Raw genomic sequence first — 24,122 nt, 5'->3', positions numbered from 1 at the left:
TCAATAACAATAATCCACAGCTCCTCTCTCCCCTCAGCCAGCACCCCCCCCCCCCCCCCCCCCCCCCGCCCCCCCAAAGCAGTAAACCTAGGGGAAACACTGCATATTGTTATATTATGCACATATTTTTTACATACTTGTTTTTCTTATATCTTCTACCATATATTTTAATTCTACAATGTAACAATCCCAATTTCCCCCGGAGATCAATTAAGTATTTCTGATTCAGAGTGGGACATTGGGTGGTCTCCACTGGCCAGTCAAATCCTCTGGAAAAACTTCAGTTCCACATTTTTGTTCCACTCCATCGCCGATGCCTTTTAGCCACTATTAAAACTCTGTGTTGAACACTGTCTTTACAAAACATGTGCAAATACATGCATTTAAACATATCTTTCTAGCAGGCACCTCCACTATCCAACTGTGCCGGTGTCGGTACCAGATGTGTTCGGGGTACCATATGTGTTCGGGGTCCGTCTCTTACCAGTGACGTCACGGCGTAATGACGTCACGCATTGTGATTGGCTGTACGGTAATTTACCCACGCTGTCTAGAGTATAGAGGGGTTTTTGATCATTACATTACATTGTATTTAGCTGACGCTTAAGTGCATTCGACCAACAAGATAAAAACTTGAAGAAATACAATAAAACTTGAAGAAAAACAAAGACGAATGAGGAGAAGAACAAGAGAAATCGAAGGTAAGAAGTATAAAACGTAATATGGTAGGTAATATGTAATATGTTCAGTGCCGTTGGTACGTTAGTTCAAACAGTAACAACGGACTATTTTTCTTAGCGTATGCATGTCAATTTAAATCAATACATACAACTATTTCACATGTACAATATTTTCTTAGCCCTAATACTTAATACTACTTATTTCGTTTTGATTGTTATATTTGATTATATTATATATTATCAATAAATTATATATTATCAATATGATATACTTTTCTATATAATAGATTATCAAAAAAAGTATTTATTAAGTAAGGGATAATGTGCAGCAATCACAATCAAGTCCACAATCGAATCCATAAAGACAAAGTAAATCTGTTTACAGTTGTTTCATATGTATGTTGAGAGGTATCCATATATCTCTTCATTTTGTTCTCAAAGTGCACCAGATTGATACATTTAACTTCAATATTTAAAAAAACCACTCCAAAGGGAGTTCTTGTTCTTCCTTCTGTCTGTCTGTATCTGTGTATTCTCATGTTCCGATTAACCCAGCCAAATTGTTCTTCTTTTGTGTCTTGATGTGATCTTGAGTCGAGGCTGATCCTCTTGCTGTGGTCCCGCATCCTGGATCCTCTATCCTGAGTTCTGGATTAAGTCGTGGACTTCGGGTCGTGGCTGAACCTGTCTCTGCGGTCCTGCCTGGGTTTCGTCGTGCTGCCTCCCTGAAGGCTCCCACAGGATTGTTGACATCTTCGTGGATTCATCCTATTATTATAGACGCATGCATTTCCTAACATTCGGTCTACCTATGTTGCAAATGTATTATATCCTCGATTTACACACGGCATCTATTGCACGTCTGTCCGTCCTGGGAGAGGGATCCCTCCTCTGTTGCTCTCCCTGAGGTTTCTCCCATGTTCCCCTTTAAACTGTGGGTTTTGTCTTGAAGTCTTTCCTTGTACGATGTGAGGGTCTAAGGACAGAGGGTGTCGTTTTCTTCTCATACTGATATTCTGAACAAACTGCTGTTGTATTAGCTGTAAAATGTCTTTACTGTAGGCTCTTTTTATTATTTGTACAGCACTTTGGCTCGACCAAAAATCGTTTATAAATGTGCTATATAAATAAAACTTGATTTGATTGATTTGATTTGAAAGGGTGTGCGCCAAGGTTCCATATTAGGACCAATAATTTCACCATATATGTAAATAATCTCTAATAATCTTTCAAATGCTGCTTTCCATTTTTATGCAGATCATACTGTTATTTATTGTTCATCCTCTTCTATAGAGCAAGTCTTGATTTCCTCCAGTCTGCCTTTGATGTTATTCCATCCCATTTATCTCAACTCAAGTTAGTATTAAATGCAGACAAATCCAAACTCATGATATTCTCAAATGGCAAAAAGTTAACTTCTTTTCTCCCCAACATTTATACTGTTCAAGGGACTGACATTGAAAGGGTCACTACATACACATATCTAGGTTTTATTATTGATCAGAACTTATCTTTCAAGTCACACACTGAAAATGTTGTTTTCAAATTAGGTTTCTCCTTTCAGACAAGGAAACATTTGATCTCTGCAACGTTTTTACCAGTATTGGATTCTGGTGATCTGCTTTACATGAATGCCTCTGACCAGTGCCTAAAGAGTTTGGATACTGTGTACCATTGTGCATTATGTTTTATTACATATATATATATATATATATATATTGTGAGTTTGGAATAAATATGCACTTTATGAAAATTATTAGTTGGTTACTGTTAGTAAAAAAACAGTAAGGTTAATACTGGATGTTTGTTACACTTGGATATGTTTTCTGTAACACTTGTAACATAATTATTCTCCAGTTTATGCATTTGAGTGACTTGCAGTTAATGCTCGACATTCAATTCAAAACCTTTATTTATCCAGGTAAAATCCTATTGAGATCAATGATCTATTTTTCAAGGGAGACCTGCAGCAGTAGGTTCCATATGAAGACATACAAACATAAACAACAGAACAACAAAAGGACATCATACAGCAAAAAATACAGGGATTACAATTTAAATATCTATCCACATGTACAGGTACCAACAGCATCTGACTGTGGAGCATCCAACCGAGCTTTAAAAACATGTAGTGGTACCAGCTTGGTAATTTTACATTCTTTTTGCAGACTGTTCCAAGTTAGTGGAGCTGCACATCTAAAAGCTTTCTTCCCTAAGACAGTCCGAGCACTTGGCACATTTAATAAAACCACAGCATGAGATCTCAGGCAATAAGTACTTTCAATTTGCCGAGAGATCAGGGAGCAGATATAAGATGGTACTTTATCCAATATGGCTTTGTAAATGAAAATGTAGCAGTGACTGAGCCTCAGTACAGTAAGTGATGGCAAAACCGCCTCGGTTTACCGTGTACAGTGATGTGTAAGTGCTTTACAGTTTGTCACAAATCTCAGTGCACTGTGATAGTAAAACCTTATTGTGGTGTAATTATATATCCAAAGCAGTCAGAAGTCAGAAAATCATTAGTGATGTTTAACCACTCAGAAGACAGCCCATCAAAATGAACACATTGGGACCTTTCAGAGAGGTAGTTCATATTCTACATATAATAACGGACAAAGTAAAGAATGAAGTGTAGGCTATGTTTAAATGTTCGGAATTTGACCGTGTATGATGGTCCTCTTGAGTTGCCGTACAGCCAATGGCGTACAGCCATTGCTCCGTTTTCATGTTTTTTTAACATGTTTTTCACAAACATTTTCACACGCTAGGAGCATAGGAATAATTCAATTTGGTTCGTCATGATCTGTAGATGTGATTTGCCCCCGAGCACCCCTGGGTAAATTACCGTACAGCCAATCACAATGCGTACAATGCGTGACGTCATTGATAAGAGACGGCCCCCGAACACATATGGTACCCCGAACACATCTGGTACCGACACCGGGGACAGCTAATGTCATGTAGCTGTATAAACTAGAAATGCTATCCAGCTAAAAACTTTGACCGGAAGGCCGGAGGCCGCTAGTAGCTGGTAGCTGGACGTGGCCGCTACAGTAGGTTGCACGTAGCCTATTGTATAAGCTAAACACACTACAAAACTCAACCTAATATCCAGGAATTAAAAGCTATAGAGACTGTGCTACAGTGGAATAAATAAAAGCAATATTATTTCGTGTTTTAAAGAAATAAACTCCCCTTGATTTTCGATACTTACTGTCGTCCGTTGTCAGATGAAATTAATGAAAGTGAGGTGATTGTGTAACGTGGCTACGTCACGTTGCCGTCAAGCGCGACGTAACGTTGCCGTGGTAACGACGGAATCTTCTTCTGGTTTATTGTTGTTATAATAAAAATCATTATTATTACTACAAAAAGCATTTAAAATACAGTCAGTAGCCATCGTCATTCCGATGTGGGGGGAGTGGTTTTCACCATCATCATCATCATCATTATATATTTTTTAAATGACTAATATTGGCCTGCAATACCCCTTTATTCATCAAATACGAATATAATTGTCTTTTAAATAACGTAAACTAAAGGGAACAATCTATTTGACACAGCTGAAGTTCTGGCCTTCCTTAAAAAATAACTAATTTAATAAAAATCACAGTTGTAATGACAATGCACTGTTTTTTGAGAACACACATTTGGTAAATAATGCACCATAATACATTCTGACGAAAAATAAAAATTATGAATACAAATACAATAAAACAAGCCTCCCGTGAGTTACTACAAGCTATAAAGTAGATTTTACGTTTTATAGAATAAAAAGCTCACTGCAGGACGTTGTAGAAATGCGTGTGTGCACCACGACAAAGGAGCCTCATTCACTTTACATTGGCGTTGTTTGCGTGGTGCCGACACGTAAATGTAACAAATGTCGTGACTCCACCACGCAATGCAGTGTTAAGGAGTCGTGGTGGAGTCACGCATTCTGGTGAGATCAAATAAAAGCAATAATTGTGGCTTGCTATTGAGTAAGAACATGTTTTCATGAACCACACAGCTTCCAGTCTTCGTATAACACGTAATGCCGTGAGACTACCAATAGAAATACATTGCTTTTAAAATCGTGCTGTGCAACACGAAAAAAAGGGGGAAATCGTGTTGGTGAACACGAATCAATAGATTAAAAATCGTGTTGGTGAACACAAAATGCCATGAGACTGGGTTGTTAATGTAGCTGAACCGTGTATTACAATGCCGTTATGTGATGACTTTCAACGAGAAAAGCAAGCACACTCCGAATAAAGTCTTATTTTATAAAAAAAAAAAAATCGGATTTCACATCACATAAACACCATTTCCCAACGTGCATTACGGCTAAACCATCGAATCACCGAGCTGAGGACCTTGCCTACGTCTGTTTACGGTATTTTTTATGATGGATGTATTTTGTTATACACATTCCTTCACATTTACATTTTCATTTACATTAAAGTATTTCGTGAGGCCTTCTAAAATATTTTTAAATAGAACTACGGTTCTAGTTGAAGAGTTTGTAAATTAACATGAACCGAAGCTGTTGCCTGGCAACGCAATCGCATAACTTCACTTCCGTTAATTCCACATCCACACAAATGGATTAACATCGATTTAATACATTGATGTAGGCAGCCTTTGTTTCTGCTAAAACAGGTGTCGACCAGCTGGGGCAACAAGAAAATCGGCAAAAATCGAGTTTGACAATTAAATAATAAATCATTATTATATTAATATTGACTATAACAACCGACCGTCGGGGTAGCATTTGCTTGGCATTTCCGGGTATATCTCCACTGGTTGGTGTTAACAATACCGTGTAACTTTCACATTTGAAGGGACGAAATCGTGAAATCTTCACGTCTCCCAGCATGGTAAATCGTCACATGTTCACGTCTTGCCGTGGTTGTATTTATCTTTGAATAATGAACGCAATAAATCATACCCTCGTGGGGGCGCGCTCACTTGATTGGCTTACAATGGGGAGGCTCTGGCACAGTGGACTAGTGCGTTGGTGTTTGGATCAGGGGTACACAGGTTCAAAAACCACTGCACTCAGCATGTCGTTGTGTCCCTGGGCAAGATCATTTCACCCCAAATTGCTCCTGTGGGGATTGTCCACAGTATTGAGTATGTAAGTCGCTTTGGATAAAAGAGTCTAACAAGTGTGACATGTAATGTAATGGAGGAGACATCTGATCGGCTATAGAACAAAGTAAAGTATACACATCGGGTCACCGTCAGGGGAGTCTCAAAAAACCCACACACGAATGCACAGCGATCCATGCACAGAAAGCAGGTTGTGTGTGCAGGTGCAGCGGTTTTAAACGGAAAACAAATATGTGTGAATCAAAAACACATATGTAAAACTTTTTTCTATGTAAAACTTTTATTTACATGTACTGTATATGAGGAAACGGAACACATGCGACACAACTCTCTGAACAACACAACCATCTGATGCGTGTGTTGGTAGCTTGGCACGCTCCTTCCCTGGAACCGTTGCTGCTTCCAGTGTTTCCTCCTGAAGTCTGTGATCACTACCCAGGCTTGAAGTGGTGTTGTGGCGCATCAGCTGGCATCGGCAGTACGGCTTTCCCCTGAGAGTGGATAGCTGAGAGGGAGACTGAAAGACTTATACAGTAGTTCAACAAAAGGTAACTTCAATTGTCTCAACTTTCAGAAACTAACATTCCATTAACAGAATAATATTCTTTAAATCTGTGCCAGTTCGTCTTGTGCCTTGTGCCATCAAGAGAGCCAACAAAACTATTTGTAGCTGCTTTCACAATGATGACATGCTATTCTCTTTTTATTAACCAGTAAAATAGATCTTTACAGGATCAGAATATTTTGAATATTATTCATATTTATGGCTTTGTAAGATTATATGTCTCTATTCAACACAATGGACATGATTATCACACTTGTTTCAGTCTTACATCTGTATTGTCACTGTGCTTTTTAATATTTTCATATCAATAAAGTTAGCATTTCGTGATCTTCTTCTTTTTTTTTTTATATATATATATATATAAAATGATGTGTGACTTCCTCAAAAAGATAAAGCATTTAGAAATTTAAACCAGCAACCACACTTTCCACAGTCACATACTTCAGGATACTTGCTGCAGAGCTGACCTTCTAGGAAATAGTTGGCAGTCCCATGAGCAATGGAGGAAATCTATGACAATGCTGTTGATGTCCAAACCCTAAGCTCAACATCATCTGCAAAACAAGAAGGTAAGAGTGTCAGTCAGAGTGAGCTGTGGATTTTGGATTTACTGTATTACTCCCTGCCTGGTCTTCTCTGTGTTCAGGTCCCAGGAGACTTCTCAGAGCGTCTGTTCTCGGTTTGGGGCTGCTGAGTGTTTTCCTGCTGGCTGGACTCATCGGCCTCGCCGTCCACTGTGAGTCTTTCTTTTAATACATTTAATAATGTCATTTATTAACGTGTGATTTTAAGGAGCAATATTGAAGAAGAAACATCCATTTTCATTTCAGACCATAATTCACTAGTTGTTAGAGATCAGCTGATCAACCAGCTGAAGGCCAACCTCACTGAAAAGACCAGAGAGGTGGACAGGCTCCTGAGTTTGATGGACAAGGGTGAGTGCTTCATGTGGGGGTTTGCAGAGGGCTCTGTATGTGTATGTAAGATATCAATTATCATGACATTTTTTACAACATACCTCGATATTGATAGTCTAAGGCTGACTATTGATCCTTTCATAGAATAGTTACACAATGACACTTTGTATTAATGATCATCAAGAATTTGTTTTTGAATGACTTAGTTGTGAGTGATTTAATTTATAGTTTCTTTTATTTTTCTTCACCCACCATATTTACATTTCTCTGTAAACTATGCTTATGGCCGTTTTCCTTGTCTAAATAACTTTTAATATAAGCAATAGGAATAAGAACTTGTATTTAGTTTGTTGCAGGTATTTAGAGCCTTATAATATTAATAATAATAATAATAATAATAATAATAATAATAATAATAATAATAATAATAATAATAATAATAAAGGATAACAAGGTTTCAAACCAATTTAGAACTGTTGCCGAAAGTCAGACCCAGTTTTCCAGATGTTGCCACTGTCTGTGTTTAAGTGGATGTCATTGAAGACTTTAACAACATCAGTCTCAGTGCTGTGGTGCCTGACTAGATCACATTGAAACAGTTATTTAAATCCCCAAAAAAGAGAAGTAGTTGTTCTGCAATGAAATGTGTGATCTCTCTTGATCGCTCTAAAAATGCTTAATAAATATGTTTTTTCATTATTATTACAAAAGTGACATATAATGCACTCAAGAGTTCCATATTCCAGCAGTTAAAGCAGTAAATCAACAAGATCTTAAAACTTTTACAGAGAAAACTTGTCCTGCAGGATGGAGGATGTTTGGTAGTTCCTGTTATCTCCTCTCTACTGAGAAAGCTTCTTGGGAACAAAGCAGAGACAGCTGCAAAGCCAGAGGAGCAGATCTGGTGATCGTAGACAGTTATGAAGAACAGGTAATGTGTGCTGCTTGTGATTGTATAACTCCTGCTTTTATCAATCAATGTTTTTATTGTACATATACTAGCAAATGTGTCTATCAGCTATAATGATTACTTCACAACAATGGTGTTAATTACATATTTCTGAGCTAGTAAAAAGGGAAAAGTTATCTGAATGTTGATGTCCATCCCAGTAAACTGCATTTTTAATATGTGAACAGATTTTCCTCGAATCGATGATCAGCGAAAGAGAGATCATCTCTGACATGAACAATTTAGCCACTTGGATTGGTTTCAGTGACAGAGAAGAGGAGGGGACCTGGAAACGGGTGGATGAATCTTCACTGAATTTGAATCTGAAGTAAGGCTTTAATTGGTTTTAAATACAGACGCTGGTTTATGTTGTGACCTTTCTAAATGTTTCACATGTTTCTCTAATGGGAGTTAACAGAACACACAGGATGCATTTAAACGTAGGGTGTCTGCCCCTTTCACCAGAAGACTCATTTGGGTTTTAAGAAAAGAACATGGCTGTGTTACTTATAGTTATTTGTATTTGATGTCCATCTTTTAGTTCATCTTGTTTTCCTGTACTACCTGTTAGGTTTTGGAGCCCAGGACAGCCTGATAATGGAGCAGGAGAGTGTGAATACATATATTTCGACAAAAAGTGGAACGACTGGGCCTGTGAGGACGATCTGCATTGGATCTGTGAGATTTAAGCTTAACATTGGTGTCTGTTTGGATACTAAACATGCAATCATGCTTTTACAATTTAGTTTAAATTGAGTTATTTAAAACTGTAGAAAATGCCTGATTTCATGAATAAGAATGACTTTGCTCGAATTGATAAATCACATTTATTTAGTGTTTTTGTTTAGGATTAATATCAGTAATAAATAAGTAGTAATTTAATTAGTTTTTGCCAGCTTTTGTTTGCCTCAATGAAATTAGTATTTGTATTATTCCTTTTACTTATCTTATGTAACGTTCTTATGAACTGGAAAGTCAGAAAGCCCAACTGCTTCAACTTAAATAGATGGCTGGAGGACTTCCTAAACATCTTAAGTATGGAAGAAGCTGCTTTCTCCGTTATATTTGGTTAAGCCAGAAAACAGGCTTAATGAGATAAGGGCTTTCCTGGACTCAAACCATCTCGGCTGCCAATTATAAATATAATAATTATAATAATGTTAATAAATAAATAAAGATAAATAATCTATGAAGAAACAGAAAAATAATGGTAATAATAATGAAAGAAGTTAAATTAAATGGGGAATGTATTTATTTGACTATTTATCTATTTATTTATCTATTATACATTTTATGTTTTATAATAATAATGAGGAAACAATGAAGTATGTATATATATATATGTATATATATATATATATATATATATATTATGAAGCAAATCATGTATAAATACAACGCCATATGAATACACAAAATGTAACTGACACTGTAATCCCCCTACCCCCTTCTTGTTATTGTCCTGTTCTGTTTGTGATGTGTTTGAGCCGTGTCTTTGTCCTTGTGTTTTTGTCTTTGAAAATGTCTAATAAAATATAAATGTTAAATCCTTTTACATATCAACATAAAAACAGCTTATTAAAAATATCTGCTGATAAGCCCACAGTTCCTGTTATAATATTGAAGGTGCCTTATTGAGCAGAATATGATACAAATAATAAAAATAAGAAACTGTCAAACATTATTGAATAATTCAGACACATACAACAATACTCTAGTCTCAGCATTGTTCTAACTTGTTCAAATATGTAAAATAGCCTGTGTGTTTATACAGTATGTTTCCTAACAATGACCTCTTGTGGCCATGTGAGTACAAATCTATTGCAGGTATTTAACATTCATAGGTACCATCCACTTTGTACATACTGTAAGAACTAGTGCTGTCAATTAATACAAAGATGTATGTATGTTTATCAAAATAATAATCTGGGACTTTAACTGCCGGATTAGCTCATGTTTCATTTAAAAAGTAAACTGCCTTGTATTTGAATTTAATTACAGAACTTTAGTAAATGTGCAAATTAGATTTAGCTAGATCAGGAAATGGAACTTTTCTTACAAAGATAAAAACTGTAAAAGTATATTGTGGGTGTATAACATGTTCTCTGACAAGATGAAGCTCTTCCACTTCAACAAATTGCTGTTATCAGATAAAAAGCAGCTTTACAACTTCACCTTTTTTTATCAAAGTGAACAACTCCTCCCTGAAAGATGTGAACTTGTTATGTTTATGATCAGCGGCAGACAGAGTACTTCAGAGGACAGACATTTGTGTTTATGAGCATTTAAAATTAAGATCCCTGCTTTCACAGCAATGTCATGCTCTCTTTTTATCAACCAGTAAAACAGATCTATACAGGATCAATACATTTAGAATATTAATCATCTTTATGGCTTTGTAAGATGATATGTCTCTATTTAACACAATGGACTTGATTATCTCACTTGTTTCAGCCTTAAATCTTAATTGTCAATGTGCTTTGGCAATATATGTTTTTAATGTGGGCATGTCAATAAAGCTTATTTGAATTTGTCTTGACTCTTGTTCTGTTGTCATATGTGTTATCATTATTTTGAGTTTACCCGTACAGGGTTAAGTATGGATACACTGTTGGAAAATACAAGAAAGGAGATACAAATTATGTACACAGGTTTAGAAGTTCGAAAAGGTGCATTTTTGAGAAGTAATGTGTAAAGGATGTATTGTTACAACACAGAAAACACCAGAATTTAAACTATGAACATTCATATAATTTCACTAACAGTTAATGGCCCTAATCAACACAATACAAAAAAAAAGTGTTTTCACAAATGAAACATCAAGGTGGAGATATGATATTTATGCATGAAACACATCTGTCAAAAGTACTGACATGGCTGTATTACTTATAGTTATTTGTATTTGATGTCCAATCTTTTAGTTCATCTTGTTTTCCTGTAATACCTGTTAGGATTTGGCAGGATATACAGCCTGATAATGGAGGAGGGAAATCCTATTATGGCAAAGAGGTCTGTGCACACATCCATCCTTACAGCAAAAGGTGGAACGACCTGTCCTATAAGAAGGATCTGCATTGGATCTGTGAGAAAGCTTAATATTGGTGTCTGTTTGGATACTAAACATGCAATCATGCTTTTACAATTTAGTTTAAATTAAGTTATTTAAAACTATACAAAATGCCTGATTTCATGAATAAGAATTACTTGATAAATCACATTTATTCAGTGTTTTTTTTAGGATTATTATCAGTAATAAATAAATAGTAATTTAATTAGTTTTTGCCAACTTTTGTTTGCCTCAATACAATTAGTGTTTGTATTAATCCTTTTACAAATCTTATGTAGCGTTCTTAAGAACTGGAAAGTCAGAAAGCCCAACTGCTTCAATTTAAATAGATGGCTGGAGGACTTCCTAAACATCTTCAGTATGGAAGAAGCTGCTTTCTCCCTGTTATATTTGGTTAAGCCAGAAAACAGGCTCTGGGATAAGATAAGGGCTTTCCAAAGGCCTGTACTACGAAGCCGGATTTTCGCTTAGAGAGCTAACTTCAGGGAAAACTCTGGGTTTCCGGTCCTACGACGCTGGTTCACTTCTTAGCGGGCTAGATCTCCATGGTAACTATTGGGGGTGTATTACATGTTCTCTGACAAGATGAAGCTCTTCCACTTCAACAAATTGCTGTTATCAGATAAAAAGCAGCTTTACCACTTCACCTTTTTTTCTCAAAGTGAACAACTCCTCCCTGAATGTTATCTTTGAAAAGATGTGCACTTTTTATGTTTATGATCAGCGGCAGACAGAGTACTTCAGACAAGACATTTGTGTTTATCTGCATTTAAAATTAAGATCCCTGCTTTCACAACAATGTCATGCTATTCTCTTTTTATTAACCAGTAAAACAGATCTATACAGGATCAATACATTTTGAATATTATTCATCTTTATGGCTTTGTAAGATGATATGTCTCTATTTAACACCATGGACTTTATTATCTCTCTTGTTTCAGTCTTAAATCTGAATTGTCAATGTGCTTTGGCAATAGTATGTTTTAAATGTGGGCATGTCAATAAAGCTTATTTGAATTTGTCTTGACTCTCAGCGTGAGACAAAAAAAACATTTCCTTATATTTTTTAGTTAGATCGATAATTATCTGTTACGACTGAATAAACGGGTTTGAAATCAATTGCACAACTCACACAGGTTTTTACAAAAAAAGGTTTTATTCAAACCAAAACTCCAAAACAGTGGGAAACAAAAACTAAATCACTCTTAACGAGGAAAAACAGTATCAAAACAAAATCACTCCAATGAGGAAAAAACCCTAGGAGCATGAATATCAGAATACTTAGGCAAGACGTGGCTCAAAGCTCTGCTTGGGATTCTTTCTGGCATGATACCCCGGTCGACTGTCACAAGAAACGAAACAAACTGGCACAGGACAGAGGGAGACGAGGACAATAAATACACCAGGTAATGGGGAACAGGTGGAAACAATCAGGGGCGTGGTCGACAATCACAGGAGTGGGAGACACACAAGGAAGGGAGGTCAGAGTATCTGAAACGAGAGGAAAGATCACTATTCAAAATTAAAGGGGGAAAATCACTAGACAAAGACAAAAAAACACTTAACTAAACTAACATAATTTGCGAGAGATTACATTATCTGGTAGGACTACCTTTAGCACTTAAGAGGTGTGACGTATTGATGGTGTTTTGTTTTGTTTTATCCTTTACGCTATTGCCATTTTCCCAGACATCACATTTCAAACTCTTTTTTTTCTTTTTATGTTGTTATATGTGTTATCATTATTTTGAGATTACCCGTACAGGGTTAAGTATGGATACACTGTTGGAAAATACAAGAAAGGAGATACAAATTATGTACACAGGTTTAGAAGTTCTAAAAGGTGCATTGTTTAGAAGTGATTGGAAAACTATGTGTAAAGGAGAGTTGTTACAACACAGAAAACACCAGAATTCAAACTATAAACATTAATATAATTTCACTAACAGTTAATGGCCTAAACCACCCAATTAAAAAAAGTGCTTATACAAATCAAACATCAAGGTGGAGATATTGTATTAATGCAAGAAACACATCTGTCAAAAGTTGTGTGTGTGTGTGTGTGTGTGTGTGTGTGTGTGTGTGTGTGTGTGTGTGTGTGTGTGTGTGTGTGTGTGTGTGTGTGTGTGTGTGTGTGTGTGTGTGTGTGTGTGTGTGTGTGCAAGTTATAATCGCGTTTTCTTTACGAAGTTGCCATAACAATTCTGACTTCAATCTCAGAGTTATGAGATTAGAAGGGTTATCTAATTAACACCAGATGTAATATATTCAATCAATACATATATTTATGATCATCAACAGCTGAAAAAAAGTAATCTTTCTCACGCAACATTGTTCATTTATGTTGAGATACATATGTAAACCACAGATATTTGGGGTAACAACTAAAGTTCTTCTTTAACAGATACTTATGTGTCAGGCTCAGTGGCGGCGCCAGAGATTTATTTTGGGGGTGCTGTGGGGTAGCTTGACGTTTCATAGAGGGTGCTCAAACATTTAGGGTTTCCCATTAATGTACCGGTCGCTATGGAACTTTCTCCTGCAACACTCCCCACGCAAATACACAATGTACCCGCGACTGTTACAATGAAGGCTCGATAATCAGCTCACGGCATATAGGTGTAAGCAGGGGTAAAGTGCTATTTTTATAGGTGGTGTGTGGACCTCACATAGGGGGGTCTGGGGGCAAGCTCCACCAGGAAGATTTTTAAATATTGAAGTTAAAAGCCTCAATCTGGTGCACTTTGAGAGCAAAATGAAGAGATCTATGGATACATCTCTCAACACTCATTTTGAAACAGAAATCTAAACAGATTTACTTTTTCTTTTTCTCTGAAATAATTGTTTACATTAATGGTGACCAAAACGTTTGAGACCCACTGAGATAACACTGAGAGAGTCCTTTAGCTCACTGAGTCTCTCAGTCTGACAGGAGAAGACTCTCCTCCACTTTGTTGTTGAAAAAACTCCTTATATCCGTGAGCGTAGCTCGCTAGCACCAGAAGCTAACATCAACGATCTCCGGTACCAGTGCGCTCTCTCTCGCTCGCGCACGCACACAACATGGCTCGTTCCACACACACACAGAGCCGAGCTTTAATGGAACACAGAGACCCAGACGTAATAGTACTGTATCATATTATTTTCGAATCAATAATTTTTCAAAATATGATTTTTAAAAAAAATAATTAAATAACCATTTTTCCTCCTGGACTCTCACGCCCCCCCCCCCCTGTCATGCCTCTGCCCCACACTTTGAAAACCACTGCTTTACCAAATCAAATGCATGGATTGGTTTGAGTGACAGAGAAGAGGAAGGGACCTGGAAATGGGTGGATGGGTCTCCACTGAATCTGAAGTAAGGTTTTACTTTGGTTTAAATACAGACACTGATTTATGTTTTGACTTGTATAACTTAATTTACACTGTGAAGGCATAAAGTCACATGTTTCTGTAATGGGAGTCAACACTACAGACAGGATGCATTTAGTTAAAGTAAATGTTCACATTTGATATAACTAGATCACGCATACCAAGACAAACACCTAAAAAAAATACTGTGGGTGTACTGAATGTGATTTGACAAGATAAAGCTCTTGCACTTCAACCAATTGGTATCATCAGATAAAAAAGTGACTCTACCACATCCTATTAATTTTTCAATGTGAATAACTCTAAATGTTGTCTGTATATGATCAGCAGCAGACACAATGCTTCAGAGGAAAGAAATTACAATAAGTAAAATGCACGCAGCTGTTTTGGACTCTTTCGTTATTGGCTTTATAAAGTTTCAATTGTATTTTGTGAATGTATAGTTTTTTCAAGATTCAAGGCTTTTATTGTCATTCCTACATAGCTACAGTGTAGTTATGTTGATGAAAATCTTAGGTCCCACACTGAAAAAAAAAGGCTGTTGGATTAACATGATTTTAACATGGACATCGGTTGCACATATTAAAAACATGTGTACTCAAAACTATTCCATTATAGAGACACACAACTATGTTATGTCAAAGAAACATAAAATTGTTATGTTCATTTGAATATTTCCTTTAATATTAGCTATATTCATTTACCCTATGTTTAAACAACATTACTTTTTATGTTCATTTTAGGCTTTTAATATACTCAGTATATTTCATTTGTACCTGTTAAAGCCACATTAATGTTTTGATTAAACTACATGCTATAGTTTTCTGTTTAATCTACCTAGTGCTCAAGGGGTATAAGATTATTTATTTCATGTGAATAGAGGCATGTCGTACATTCTTCAACAGGATCCATCCTAATCTCTTATATCTACAGCATTTATCATAACATTTTAAAACAAATAGTCAATAAAGACAAACACATTTCTTTGAACAACATTCATGTATTTTTCTCAAAAAATAAAACAATATTAACAACCACCACACATCCAGATGAGCTTTTGGTTTTTCCATCATGCAGCCCCAGGAGAATTAACAAATACATTGAAAATAAAGAAATAGAAGAAATAGACAGAAAATGTTTGTGATGCATCTACATATACATTATTGTGTTAGAGCACAGCAAGGAAGCTTAAAGGACACTGTTCTCCCGACCAAAAGAAATGTTTATTGTGCCAAATGGCAAAGAAAGGCTTATTTTTGTAACTCATTCATAGTAAACAATTAACAGAAAATGTCAACGTCTAGCCGAAAAAAGGAAATCTTATTGCAAATCCATTATTTAAATAGTAACCTGCTAATATCAAAGGGCACTTTAATCCAAAAAAGCAATGGCATTGCTTTGGAAAAATACATGAAAGTACAATAATGGCCTGGTTTCTCACCACATATGCACTAAAGAAAGTATTACAAATAAAAACAAGAACTGACATTTTGAAGTAGCGCAATTAGTACAGTCTGAAACACATGACAAGTGGTACATTCTGAAAACACATGACCCCAGGAAAAACCCACATTTCTGAAACATGCAAATCAATACAGCAAAAAGCGTGAGCAAAGGAAGTGCAAGACAGTTGTATCGATGAAAGTCGAGTATGAATGCTGTAAAAGTGCACAATGGTCCATGGCAGCTCACTCAAATAGTTTGTTTTTAAATGCTTGGGCTTTCTTGGAGAGCATGTTGCCGTCTAGCTCCATTAACATTTGCTGGAGCACTTCGAACGTGCACTTCAGTTTAGGGGGGTAGTTCAGGTTCATTGCATACATTAGTCCAAACAGCATGGTAGCAGCTAGTGCAATGTTGTCCATATCAGTTAGTACCTGTTGGCCTTCCTGGACAATCTGTCCTCTGGTCTCATCTGTCCTCTGGTCTCATGGTGCACTGAAAAAAAGGGGAAAGTGGGGTTGTTCAATTTGCAAATATGCATTTAATATATGAAACATAATTTATTCATGTTTCTCGTCGAAACGTGAATCAATCATGTAGAACTATTTTAATCTTGAGGGGTGTGCGTTCTATAAGTCTCAATCATGTTAAGAAATAAGAAAAAAGTTATGTTTGTCTCTGTAACTCCGCCCACTGAGCACATACGTCAGCAGCTTGCTCTGCAGCCAATTACTCAGCTTGTAATTATTATTTACAAATATTTTATTCACAAATTAATATGGTCGGACTCAAACCCGTACTTTAATAGTTTCGTAATTGAACCTGAACAATATGGCACTTTAATGGACAAGATGTAAATCAGAAAAAAATTGCAAAATATATTTATTTTTAAAAATGTGAAGCTTTTTCTTTTTTAAACAAAGGGAGGGGGGAGGGGGGAGGGGTTCTACCATATTTTCTTCCCGCATCGGAGGAGTAAGCTGGTTCTGTCCCGAGAACATCTCTACAAGGTAAAAGTTATTTAAAGTTATTTAATGTCAACAAATGTTCGTCATAGTTACAGGTTATCACAAGACGCATTGTTTGCAAAAAGCAGAGTTCACATTTGCCGATACAACGAGCAACGTAAATACAGCTGTCAATGTGTAAAGATTGTCATTCACTGGTGTTAGCTAGGATAAAGCCATGAAAATCATAAGGTGAGTTTATATTGATTGACTTGTGTTTAGCGTGTTTTTTTATACTGAGTATTTGTAGAGCGTAAGTCCGACAGTTGCTTGATTTACAATATTTAAAACTATGAACCTTACTCAAAGTTATGCACATTAAACCGAGCTCAGTGGGGAGGGGGGAGTCATATATGATGGATGAGCTTGCGGCATGTTTGCATGTCTATAGGCTACGTCTTGTTTTAAATGATTGTTTCATGTCTGCTGTCAGGCGGTGTAGAACTTTAATGCGTCGGTCCGGCTCTGCATGTCTACTCTTGTGCCGACTTTTAAGGGCGCTGATGCAGGTTGTAGGCCTACCTTACGTTAAGCGACCATCTTTACCCATTTAAGGTGTTGATAGTTAAAGATACAATATTGTCTGTGGGACCGCAGTGTTTTCCCTAAAAAAACGGTGTTTATGTCTCTGCTTTGATCCGCTCTGTGTTCATGTAAATACCGTAAATACACACAGATCAAAACAGAGACACAATATTGTGTGTGGGGGTGTGTCCCGGAAAGCGAAATTTGATACTGGAAAGTGGAGGATATTAATGATTGTGTTACATTTTAGCAGCGGTGCACATACCATGAATATGGGGGACATGCCGGACAGATCAAGTAAGGGTTACGATCCAACCGCTGTGAAATTAACTTATCTTCCATATTTGCCGTACACTTGTGTTTACGGAAGTTGAGATGTTTCTCGGTTGTGATTGGTTGTTCCTCGTCACATGACGAGCGGTGCGCGCTGCTGCAGTGCACGTCTCCATTGAAACCAATGGAAATGAGCTCGCAACGCTGATGTGTATGGCTCCGTACAAAGTTGTTCTCATTGCATTAGTATAGGCCAGGGGTCTTCAACTAAAATTCAACGAGGTCCAGTTAGAGAAAATGTCCCCATGCAAAGGTCCGGAACATCAACATGTCTAAGTTGCTTTATGACTTAGTGTGATAAATATTGAAGTAGCCTGTAGCTTTATCAATGTCTGCATGTAATCAACAACTGACTGCCAATCAAATAAAGAAAGTACAATTCAAAAACAACAATATTTATTGTCAATAAACATTGAACTCTACAGATATACAGTAAATACTGTGGATATGTGTAATGTTCCTCTCTGGCTGCATTTGAAAATAAAATAGAGAAAATAAAGAAAATAGCTTTTGAAAATATGTGCATCTTAAAAGTGCTTAATTTTAGATAAATAAAAGAAAGTGTAGCAGCAGTTTGAGTTTCCCTTTTTCTTTGTTAACCGTTTCACATCATGACTTAACTGTTTCAGACGATTATAGAACAATATCAGTCTTTACACATCATAACAATTGAACAGTTTTAAAGTTTCTCTTTCTTTCCCTCTTATATTGCAGTCCCTCACTCATTTTTGTTTAATTCTGTGCGAGAATTGAGCTTGAGCTTGTCCTGCCAGGAGTTTAAATCTGGGCTGAAATGGTGTCAGGGCCATTCTCATACACACATGCAGGTGCTCATTGGTTACAGTGATGCAAACACAGGTATGGTAAAAAAAAGAGAGAACTATTCGAAGCAGAAAAAAAACTGCGTAATATACCATCTGACAAAGGCCTGTGCTATAATGCTTCAATTAACTGGCTATTCTTTATAATATACTCAGATCAATAGGAGACGGAGATGTTAAGTTATAAATCAAGGGTTTTTATTATTATTCACAGCAGGGGTGGGGAACCTTTTTCCTTTCAATTTTTACAACATCCTCCGAGGGTCGTACAAATGATTGAACTCAACCTCTGCTTAAAAAAACTAAAATCACAGCCCATTCATTTTGCCTTTCTTTCATGCTGTGCAAAGAAAAAGCAACCAATCCAGATATCTCACCATGACTCGCGCATGCATTCATTTGCGCGGTGTGGCATGACCACCAAAACAGAAAGATATGGACACAAGATGTGTGCAAATGTATTTAGTTTCCTATCCATGTGAACATGATTTAAGTGCGGGGGGGGGGGGACCTAACCTCTTTTAGGGGGGTCTGGGGGCATGTTCCCCCAGGAAGATTTTTTTTAAATATTGAAGTTAAATGCATCAATCTGGTGCACTTTGAGAGCAACATGAGGAGATCGATACATCTTTCAACACCCAAATGAAACAGAACTGTAAACAGGTTTTTCTTTTGGGATATTTTACAAATCACTCCCCTTTTAAACTCTATTCTTGTTATTTTTAACAACTTTTTTGTTAATGTCATATAGTATTTTATAGGCCTACCTGTTTTTAATTTAGTCTCATTAATAACTATCATGATCATATTAAGGTGTGCCTCAACCTCACTGAGCTGAGGTTATTTGAGCTTCTCAGGAGAGAGCTCTCTTCCACCTGGTTGTAGAAAAGCTCTTTAAATTCGTTAGCATAGCTAGCTAACCAGATGCTAATAACAACAGATCGCCACTGTGCTTACAACTAAAGACACAGCCACGCAAACACTGCGGCATGCGACAATTTCCGAATATTTATTCATAACATTTACATACTGCAAACATTGCAGGGATATACACATTTTCTGATTTATTAGGCAAAAGTTATTCAGAAAGTGAGAGGCAAAAGCCAAACATTCTGTGATAAAGCCTCCTTCACAAAAGTGATAATGTTTTCTTTGTTGAAATGGCTATAAGGGTGTTTCTTATATGTAGTCTTATATTACAGTAATACTTATTTTAAGTCGCTTTGGAAAAAAACTTAAACTAAATGAAATGTAATGTAGTCTAACCTGGTTGTTCGTACTTGATATAAAAAGTTATTCTCACTATAGAGCCAAAACAGGATTAATGTGGTCCCTTTTCAGTGCTCTGGGGCCTCATAACGCCGTGCGTAGATTCACGTGGGAAGGTTGCTTACGTAGTAGAAATCCGAAAAATAGGTCCATACATTTTCAGCCACTTTCCGATTCACCAAACATTGCGTACCGGCGAGGAAAGTGCGTATGGCACTTCCTACGCCGGTTTCCCTTTATAAACCACAACCGACTCGAAATGCGGCGCAGCTTTTGCGGGCTTCACGGAACGCCATATTTCATTTTGACTGACTTATGAAGAAGATAGCAGGAAATGACAGAACAGCTAAAAAAAACATCTCACATCGTGTCAGATTTTGGTTATTTTGGGGAGGTCGAGATAAATCATATTGTTTGGTGGATGCAGTTTGAACCAGAGTAGCAGCATGGAGGTCGGATCGTCACCAAAATAAATAAATAAGTGGTCCGAAAAAGGTTCATGACAAAAAAAATACACATAGCCTTCCTCAGGCAGTGTGTTTGTACCGGGGACAGGAGACCCCCCCCCCCCCCCCCCCCCCCCCTTGATGAGAAACTGTAAGAAATGATTGGGGAATCCCTCCGGAGTGGAGTCATGACGACTGGATCTGAATTATGTTTTTGTATTTGGCGGTTTGTGTCCCAGCAGTCGATCAGCTGTGCGCAGCGTCTTCACTGCAGCCTGTGCATCTCAACCCCCCCCTCCGCAGCAACTCTATATCCACCAGTTAAAGGAAATACAACTAATGTGTTGTGTTATATTAGCTGTACAATTTACCACATAGGGGTGCTCTTAGTTTCCATACCTCCTGTGTTTTACGAGCGACTTATCAAGTCTTGGCAAACGGCATAAAACACGATTAAACATGTATTAAACATAAAACCATGCTCGTATCTACAACCTATAGAAATGCAAAACGGCGTCAGTTTAGACGTAATTCTGTCCTCCTGCTTACCGCATAATTTATGAGAAAACATTTCATAACATTAACAAAACATATTCGAGGTGGTTTTAAATAACATATCCGTATTTATTTATAAATGAGAGGTAACATTTTATTTATGGTATTATTTCCACATATTTATCTCCATTCTTCCTTCTGCCAACGGTGTCGCAGTTTCTCGTCTCTACCGTGTTTGTGCTTTGTGCGTACGCATGGGTTAGAGTTTGCGTTGAGGACCGCACGTTTTCCCGTCAAGTTAGTATTTTATCAATTGCAAACATTGCGTAGAAACTGCCGTACGCCATTTTTTTTGCGTATATCCCTTTATAAATGAGGCCCCAGGTCAATACATTTTGAACCAGCTGAAGCAACTTAACTGAGTTTTTGGTACACCCTGATAATAAAGAGTTACAATAAGCTAGCCTTGAAGTAACAAATGCATGGTCTAGTTTCTCTGCATCGTTTTGAGGCAAGCACACAACTACAATCATAACATCATTAGAAAATGAAATTATTTCATGATTTTTATGACTGTGATATTTTGTTTTCTTGGATAAATGCGGAGTTTAAGCGTATAACAACCCTGCCCCTCCAATCAAGATTTCTCTCTCAGCTGGATGTGCTATCTGACAAACTTCTGAAGGTTTTTAAGAAGAGAGGAGGACAGATAGGCCAGCGTCTGAAATGTATTATGTCAAAGATGACTCAAGTAAGAATTCATTTTAAGAAAATTATACATCGAGTCAATAGTGTACACATTTCATTGAGCAAAACAGATTCTTTATTTTCTTATTCCCCTTCACTTAGGTTGATGATGTCGATTTAGGCCGGGATAGCCTTCTCAAGGGGCTGTGTGTGTACCTCAATGAGAGAGTTTGTGGTCAGTAGAAGTAATATTTGACCTTTTGATTTTTTTGTTGGGCGTTAAAATATGTATTTATTGAAACACCACATAGTATATAGCCTAAACCCTAAAGTATGTGAACATCCCTGTTTTTTGTTTAATAGCCAGACTACACTGAAAAGCTAGAGGGCTTTTCATTTAAAACGGATACAGGAAATGAAACATTTTTTATCAGGTCAGACAGGAGTATATCAGATAAAAAGGAGGCTTAAAAGTACTGAAATCTGACCAAATGTACTTGTTAAACACAGGGACTTAGTAATGGGTATATATGTATTGATTTGTTAGATCTCACTCTGTTCCTTTTGTGACTGTGCACTCTGCAGGCAGAAGATGAAGACGTCATTCTGCGGTCCATTGAGGGGATTACAGTGGGATTTTATGTCGTCAAACACAATTCCACCATGAGACCAGAGGACAGATGAGACCAGAGGACAGATTGTCCTGGAAGGCCAACAGGTACTAACTGATGTGGACAACATTGCATTAGCTGCTACCATGCTGTTTGGACTAATGTATGCAATGAACCTGAACGACCCCCCTAAACTGAAGTGCGCGTTCGAAGTGCTCCAGCAATTGTTAATGAAGCTAGACGGCAACATGCTCTCCAAGAAAGCCCAAGCGTTTAAAAACAAACTGTTTGAGTGAGCTGTTGCCATGGACCATTGTGCACTTTTACGGCATTCATTCTTGACTTTCATCGATACAACTGTCTTGCACTTCCTTTGCTCATGCTTTTTGCTTGATTTGCATGTTTCAGAAATGTGGGTTTTTCCTGGGGTCATGTGTTTTCAGAATGTACCACTTGTCATGTGTTTCAGACTGTACTAATTGCGCTACTTCAAAATGTCAGTTCTTGTTTTTATTTGTAATACTTTCTTTAGTGCATATGTGGTGAGAAACCAGGCCATTATTATACTTTCATGTATTTTTCCAAAGCAATGCCATTGCTTTTTTGGATTAAAGTGCCCTTTGATATTAGCAGGTTACTATTTAAATAATGGATTTGCAAGAAGATTTCCTTTTTTCGACTAGGCATTGCCTTTTTCTATTAATTGTTTACTATGAATGAGTTACAAAAATAAGCCTTTCTTTGCCATTTGGCACAATAAACATTTCTTTTGGTCGGGAGAATACATGTAGTTTCCTTTTAAGCTTCCTTGCTGTGTTCTAACACAATAATGTATATGTACATGCATCACAAACATTTTTCTATTTCTTCTATTTCTTTATTTTCAATGTATTTGTTAATTCTCCTGGGGCTGCATGATGGAAAAACCAAAAGCTCATCTGGATGTGTGGTGGTTGTTAATATTGTTTTATTTTTTGAGAAAATACGTGAATGTTGTTCAAAGAAATGTGTTTGTCTTCATTGACTATTTGTTTTAAAATGTTATGATAAATGCTGTAGATATAAGAGATTAGGATGGATCCTGTTGAAGAATGTACGACATGCCTCTATTCATATGAAATAAATAATCTTATGTACCCCTTGAGTACTAGGTAGATTAAACAGAAAACTATAGCATTTAGTTTAAATAAAACATTAATGTGGCTTTAACAGGTACAAATGAAATATAATGAGTATATTAAAAGCCTAAAATGAACATTAAAAGTCATGTTGGTTAAACATAGGGTAAATGAATATACTTATATTAAAGGAAATATTCACATTAACATAACAATTTCATGTTTCTTTGACATAACATAGTTGTGTGTCTCTAACATAATGGAATAGTTTTGAGTACACATGATTTTAATATGTGCAACCGGTTTCCATGTTTTTTATTACTTAAGTCCAACAGACTTTTTACAGTGAAGCTTAAATAAAGAAATCATGTTGCTTTAACAGGTACAAGTTAAATATACTGAGCATATTAAAAGCCTAAAATGAACATAAAAGAGTCATGTTGGTTAAACATAGGGTAAATGAATATACCTATATTAAAGGAAATATTCAAATGAACATAACAATTTCATGTTTCTTTGACATAACATAGTTGTGTGTCTTTAACATAATGGAATAGTTTTGAGTACACATGTTTTTAATATGTGCAACCGGTTTCCATATTAAAATCATGTGAATCCAACAGCCTTTTTTTTTCAGTGTACCCTTTGTGTCTACAGCTGGCTGGAGTTTGGATTCAGCTGGGAGTCCTCCACCCGCCAGCTGCTGGGCTTCGAAGG

At 36.8% G+C, this 24,122-nt stretch overlaps 1 protein-coding gene and 1 long non-coding RNA gene across 2 annotated transcripts; both read left to right on the top strand.

The window, feature by feature from the left end:
• Positions 1-6,844: 6,844 nt before the first annotated feature.
• Positions 6,845-10,744, top strand: LOC307030884 (CD209 antigen-like protein D; the record flags this gene model as incomplete). The annotated part of the gene is made up of 6 exons (XM_079696262.1): positions 6,845-6,914; positions 6,992-7,081; positions 7,176-7,280; positions 8,069-8,193; positions 8,400-8,539; positions 8,783-10,744. 6 exons carry the CDS (start codon positions 6,845-6,847, stop codon positions 8,898-8,900), a joined length of 648 nt encoding a protein of 215 aa, XP_079552388.1. The 3' UTR covers positions 8,901-10,744.
• Positions 10,745-17,061: 6,317 nt separating this feature from the next.
• Positions 17,062-23,233, top strand: LOC307030879. Its single transcript, XR_013805811.1, has 4 exons — positions 17,062-17,103; positions 21,632-21,740; positions 21,839-21,911; positions 22,262-23,233. It is a non-coding gene; the product is annotated as an uncharacterized lncRNA (long non-coding RNA).
• Positions 23,234-24,122: the final 889 nt, after the last annotated feature.

This window comes from Notothenia rossii (assembly GCF_949606895.1).
Source record: "Notothenia rossii genome assembly, contig: SUPER_2_unloc_2, whole genome shotgun sequence".
NCBI classification, from domain to species: Eukaryota; Metazoa; Chordata; class Actinopteri; order Perciformes; family Nototheniidae; genus Notothenia; species Notothenia rossii.
Note: the sequence above shows the minus strand (reverse complement) of the source record. Positions and strands in the feature narration are given on the sequence as shown.